Below are 6,315 nucleotides of genomic sequence, written 5' to 3'. Positions count from 1 at the left end.
GAGGAGCTTCTGGGGACCTCCCTGCCAGAGCAGGGATGGGGCACTCTGAGAAGGACAGGTGCACAGGCAGCATTGCTACAGGAGTCTCAGGGAGCGTCCAGAGAGAGGAGGTGGAGGATAAGGATGTCAGCAATTCCCTCCTGAAGGCAGCTGAAAGGGAAAGAAAGTTGGAAAGCTGAAGTGCAGCCTGCCTGCCTGGGAAGGCAAGTGACAGACTGCTGGAGTGAGCCAGGAGGGAACAAAAGAGCAGGACAGGGTACATAGTCAAAGGAGCCCTTGGGGGGACGAGCCAAGGATTGCAGGGCTTGGAGCAGTTGAGGCCCTTCCCATCAGCAGTGTCATTAAAAAACCTCACCAGCATGCCCCAGGCTGACATCAGCTGCCTTCAGTGGACCCCTCTGACACTTAGTCCATGTCTTCTGCCCACACTGACGCATCCTTGCCCCAGAAATCATGGGACCTCTCATCCAAACACTCAAAACAACCATCTGTAAGGGAACAGGCATGACAGAAACCAGGAAATACAAAGGCAGTGTAGAAGGAAACAGCAGTACATGCCATGTCATTCCCTGGGAAGTTTCCGTTCATTAGGAGCAGGCAGGAAAATTGTTGCTTATGCAGAGATTGCCTTTGGGCCTGAGGCAGTCTGAGGCCAGTATAAAAGCCAGCCCAACTGGTTGCTCCTTCAGACCCTTCTGTCACCTCCCTCTCCTTGGGAACCAGGTGAGTTGGAAATCTCTTTCTCCTCCACCTCCGCCTATAAAGCAGAGTTTTGCGATCCAAGACATCTCAGCTAATACCTGCTATGATAGTTGTGGGAGAGGGCAGAGGAGAGACGGTATGTCATGGAAAGAGGTTGAGGTTGGGTTGGGGTAGGTTCTTGGCTACAGGCTAGGCAGGAGCATCCTGGGGCCTGGCTGCTATCTGTTGGACCCTGCTGGGTTCAGGCAAGGGAGTCCTTGTTCCCCATGCACAGCCTCCACCTCCTCACCCTGTAGGTGCCTTGGTTGCCTTTTGGTGGGTTTTCAGGCTGTTGCTGAAGTTGTTCCTGTACTCTGCTTCTCCCTGCCCTCTCTCCCAGGTGCACCTCTAGCCCTGAGACATGTCCTGCTGCGAGCAGTGCCAGTCATGCCAGCCCTGCAGCCCAACCCCACTGGCCAACAGCTGCAATGAGCCCTGTGTCAGGCAGTGCCAGGACTCCACCATCATCATCGAGCCCTATTCTGTGGTAGTGACCCTGCCCGGCCCCATCCTCACCTCCTTCCCACAGAACACCATTGTGGGCTCCTCCACCTCCGCTGCTGCTGGCAGCATCCTCAGTTGTGAAGGAGTGCCCATCAACTCTGGAGGCTTTGACCTCTCCTGCATCACCAGCTGCTACTGTGGCAACAGATGTCGGCCCTGCTAAAGCTGCTGGCAACATCCTTGGGCAAGAACCTCCAAGACCTCACAACATGCTGCTGGACAGAGGATAGAGCATTGGAGGAATGTTTTTAGAGCTTTGGGTCATTGTTTCCTTCTTTCACTCCCATTTTCTCTTTTTCTTTGCTGTAACCATCTCCCAACGACAGCCTGGCAGGGACCTGTTGGCCTCCCTCCCTCTGCAGGGCAGGCAGACGGACACCCCGCAGGAGCTCCACCGCATCTTAGTGGCTCCCCTGGTGCTCCCTCCCTGTCAGCCACCTCCTTTTCTTCTTTAGACTCATTAAAGTTGTGCTGCATCCGAGCCTGGGCCTCCGAGTCTTCCTTCCTCCTCTGGCAACTCTTCCAGTCAACTCAGGGAACAAGGTGGAGGAAGGGGCGGGTTGGACTCCCTGCAGTGGATTTGTGTTTGTGCCCTTTCCCTTGGAGCTGAGGCAGACATTCCTGGCTACTCCACAGGCCATGGCCATCAGGGCCATGGCTCCAAAAAGGGGCTGGACTGGTGACGGGCACCAACAATGCCTGGAGACAGCCCACAGCCTCATCTCCCCCTTTCCTTCTCCTCCATTCCCAGCTCTGGGGTCCATGGCCAGCACACATGGGCACAGGCAGAAGAGACAGGTACCTCAGACTGTCCTTCAGTGCCTAGCCGGGCCCAGCTGCTCTTCAGATGTGCAGGGCTGAGGTAATGCATAAGTTAGGTCTGCTATCAGCCACACTCAGGCCACACAGTGGAGTCCTCACTCTCTCTGAATCCAATACCCCATGTGCCACCTCAGCTCCAGGAAAGCACCCAGTAGCAAAAGACACACTTGCTGGCTAGCACCCCACCGTTTATAGGTGGAGGGTGACTGGGCAAATGGCAGCAGTGCACAGAGCATACCCACAGCAGTTTGTGCTCTGCACAGTCCACTGACTCCCTGCCTTCTCATGCTAGTTCAAGCATCTATCTTACCTGTGCAAACCACTGTGGCTTCACTAGTAATATCAGCATTTAGGTCTGCTTTTGTCCTGGTTTTGTCTGGCATACAGTTGAATTTCTATTTAGTAGCTAGAATAGCCCTGTTTTGGTCTGAGGAGAGTGTTGAATTACAGACTCATGTTTTAAGTCGTTGCTAAGAAATCAGGGGACTTTTCAACTTTCCACACTTTGCTAGTGTGCAGGTGCACGAGAAACTGGGAGGAAGCATAGCCAGAGCAATGGACCCAAATTGGCCAATAAGATATTCCACAACATGCAACATCATACTCAGTATAGAAAGAGTTGCCCGTGAAGCACATTCTCTCTCCCAGGATTGTGGTTTTGGGATTTTCTTTCCTCCAGGATTGCTAGCCAGGAATGGGCGGGGCCTTGGTCAGTGGGCAGTCAGCAGTTTTACTGGGTATCACTTTTATTTTATTATTATTATTAATATTGTGATTGTTATTATTATTATTTCAATTATTAAATTGTTCTTATCTCACCCAATTAGTCTCCTTACCTTTAGCCCTCCAATTCTGTCCCCCATCCCCCAGGTTACAGAATTGTGAGCGAGCAGCTGCATTGTGTTTGCCCACCAGCTGGCTTTAAACTACGACAGAGTTTCCATCGTAATTGAAAATTTCTTTGTAGACCTTGGCCTTTACTTGCAGCTCTAAATTCTGCCACCCCTTGGGTAACTGTGTTCTCCTGGGTGCAGAAAAGGAACCTCATGCTCTGCCTGCCCACAGTTCCACACAGAGACACCCTCTTTGTCCATCCCACTGGATGGTGGGCACCTTTGGTGGCACATGACAGGTACCAACCCAAGCATCGCACAGATGCAGAGGATGACCCTACCTGTGCTCAGTTTCCCTGGCTCACCCAGTGCTCTGAGGCAGGGCCAGCCTGAGCTCTGCTCACACCACCACTACTGCTCACTGGCAGGCCAGGGCCTTGCAGGCACCTCTCCCAGTGCAACTTGTACTCCTTGGCCCTTGTCTTCTCCATGTGATTCCTTGTGAGGAGACAGCCTCCATCCTTGCTGGAGTCGCACTTTAAAGTACTGGAATACTCTGATGATGTTCCCCATGAGGCTTCTGTTCTCCAGGGAGAAAATACCTAACTCCTGCAGTCTTTCCTCATGGGATAGGTTCTCCAGCCTCTTGGTCATCTTTTGACTTGTATGCAGGAGTAACAACAGGCACTGGAGCAGGATCAGGATCAGCGGAGGCCAAGTCAGGGGACTTGGATCCCGACGGTGGCTTTCTTGATGCAGAATGGCCAGTCAGCTGGAGAGCCACCTGGGTGAGGATGACCACAAACCCAATGCCCACGCTACTAGGGCTTGCAGGAAAGTGATTTTATCTTTCATGAGAGTGGTGTAATGGAGCAGGTTGCATATGGTGACCTCAAGATTAAAGGACATCTCTGAGAGGATCATGAACTCAGTGACAGCCAGGAAGAAGGGAGAACATGACTGTGCCAGCCAGAAGGCAACACAAATTATTTTCCTGGTGACAAGGAAAACCTTAATCATTTTTGACACAACTGTGGTGGTGTAACAGACCTCCACAAAGGAAACCTGATGACAAAGAAGGAAGGCAGCAAGGTCTGCATGTGCGGATTGCTCCATGCAGTGACAATGAAGAGGCCATTCTCCACCAGGGTTAGAAGATACACGGAGAAGATAAGGACATATGGGGCAAATGTGGCCACCTTGGGAGGTCTGGGAAGCCCAGGGGAATGAGTTGCAGGTGTCTTTTTGTGCTTTGCTGTGGCCCAGTACATGACAGGAGGGAACCAGCTGCTTAGATAAGAGTGAAGGAACCAAGCTGTGGTGGGTTAAATGTATTATTTTTATTGCTGTCAGAGGGACAAACCAGCCCCTGTTGCCAAATGACAGAAGCCTTTTACCATAGACAAAGGTCTCATGATGCCTGTGCTGAGGTGCGGGCAGTAGACTAGAACAGACAGGACCTGACCAGCATTTCTGGTTTACTGGAACTGACCATTGCCATGAAATGCCTGACTCCCAGGGAGAAATTCTTCACTATGAGGTGGTGATGCACTGGCACATGTTTTCCAGAGAAGCTGCGGACGCCCCATCCCTGGAGGTGTTCAAAGCTAGGCTGGATGAGGCTCTGAGTAACCTGGTCAACTGGAAGGTGTCCCTGCCCATGGCAGGGGGGTTGGAACTACATGATCATCTCTATGATGTAGATGATCTCTGTGGAAGTGCACGTAGCACGGGGAACAAACAAGAGGAGTGAGAGACGTGGGCACGATAGCAGGGTTGTGATCTCACTGGCATCATGGAGATGTGGTGGGATGGCTCCTATGACTGGAGTGTTGGAATGGAGGGATACAGGCTCTTTAGGAAGGACAGGCAGGAGAGATGAGCATGGGGTGTCACCCTCTATGTCAATGAACAGCTGGAGTGCATGGAGCTCTGCATGGGGATGGATGATGAGCCAATCAAGAGCTTGTGAGTCAGGATTACAGGGAGGGCAGGGACAGGGGACGTTATAGTGGGGGTCTGCTACAGACCACCCGACCAGGAAGACCAAGCAGATGAGTGCCTCTATAGCAAGATAGGAGCAGCCTCACATACACAAACCCTGGTCCTCATGGGGCACTTAAACAATGCTGATATCTGTTGGAAGGACATGCAGAACAGCATAAGAAAGCCAGGAGGTTGCTGGAATGCATTGATTATAACTTCCTTCTCCAAGTGATAGAGGAGCTATATCCAAGGAGAGGTGCTATTCTTGACCTTGGTCTCACCAACAAGGAGGGCCTGGTGGGGAATTGGAAGCTCAAGAGCAGCCTGGGCTGCAGTAACCATGAAGTGGTGGAGTTCAAGATCCTGAGGGCAGTGAGGAGGGTGCACAGCAAACTCATTGCCCTGGACTTCAGGAGAGCAGACCTGGGCCTCTTCAGGGATCTGCTTGGTAGAGTCCCATGGGATAAAGCACTGGAGGAAAGAAGGGCCCAGGAAAGCTGGTTATTATTCAAGGATCTTCTCCTCCAAGATTAGGAGTCATGCATCCCAACAAAGCAGGAGTTAGGCAAAAAGGCCAGGAGGCCTGCATGGATGAACAAAGAACTCCTGGACAAACTCAAACAGAAAAATGAGGGTGGAAGCAAGGACATGTAGCCTGGGAGGAATAGAGATAAATTGTCTGAGCAGGCAGGGATCAGCTTAGGAAAGCTAAAGCTGTGATAGAATTAAATCTGGCCATGGCTGTCAAGCGCAACAAGAAGAATTTCTATAGGTACGTTGGTGATACAAGGAAGACTAGGGAAAATGTGGGCCCTCTTCAGGAGGAAATGAGAGACCTGATTACCCAGAATATGGAGAATGCTGAGATACTCAATGACTTTTTTGCCTCAGGCTTCACCGGCAAGTGCTCAAGCCACACTGCCCAAGTCATAGCAGGCAAAGGCTGGGAAAGCGAGAGTGGAGAACTGCCCACTGTAAGAGAAGAGAAGGTTTGAGACCATCTAAAGAACGTGAAGGTGCACAGGTTCATGGGACCTGACGAGACATGTGTGGGATCAGCAAGCAGCCTGACTAGGCTGGCAGAGTGTGATGTCCTTGAGCTGGGTGGATATAAGCCATGGGAGGTATAAACATCCAGAGAGAACACTGCAAAACCTGTTTGTTAAAGAAGAAGCTGTGTGGACACTCGCATGAAGACCACATTACGGAAAAGTACAAGCTTGCTTTTGCAGAGAGCAGAGATAGTATAAAAGAGGCTTGTTGTGCACATTAAAGGTGATTTCTGTCCTGCATTCAGAAGTCCATGCTTTTGTACACCATGGATGCGTCCACGGGTCCTGAAGGAACTGGCAGATGAAGGTGCTAAGCCACTATCCATCATATCTCAGAAGTCATGGCAGTCTGGTGAAGTTCCTGATGACTGGAAATT

General features: G+C 51.2%; 1 protein-coding gene across 1 annotated transcript; it reads left to right on the top strand.

The window, feature by feature from the left end:
* The first annotated feature begins 1,102 nt into the window (after positions 1–1,102).
* Positions 1,103–1,408, top strand: LOC104464927 (feather keratin Cos1-1/Cos1-3/Cos2-1-like). Its single transcript, XM_010077781.1, has one exon. The coding sequence runs from the start codon at positions 1,103–1,105 to the stop codon at positions 1,406–1,408; it is 306 nt and encodes a 101-aa protein (XP_010076083.1).
* The last annotated feature ends 4,907 nt before the right edge of the window (positions 1,409–6,315 follow it).

This window comes from Pterocles gutturalis, unplaced genomic scaffold (genome assembly GCF_000699245.1).
Source record: "Pterocles gutturalis isolate BGI_N339 unplaced genomic scaffold, ASM69924v1 scaffold11713, whole genome shotgun sequence".
Lineage (NCBI taxonomy): Eukaryota > Metazoa > Chordata > Aves > Pterocliformes > Pteroclidae > Pterocles > Pterocles gutturalis.
This window is presented reverse-complemented; position numbering and strand designations above follow the sequence as displayed.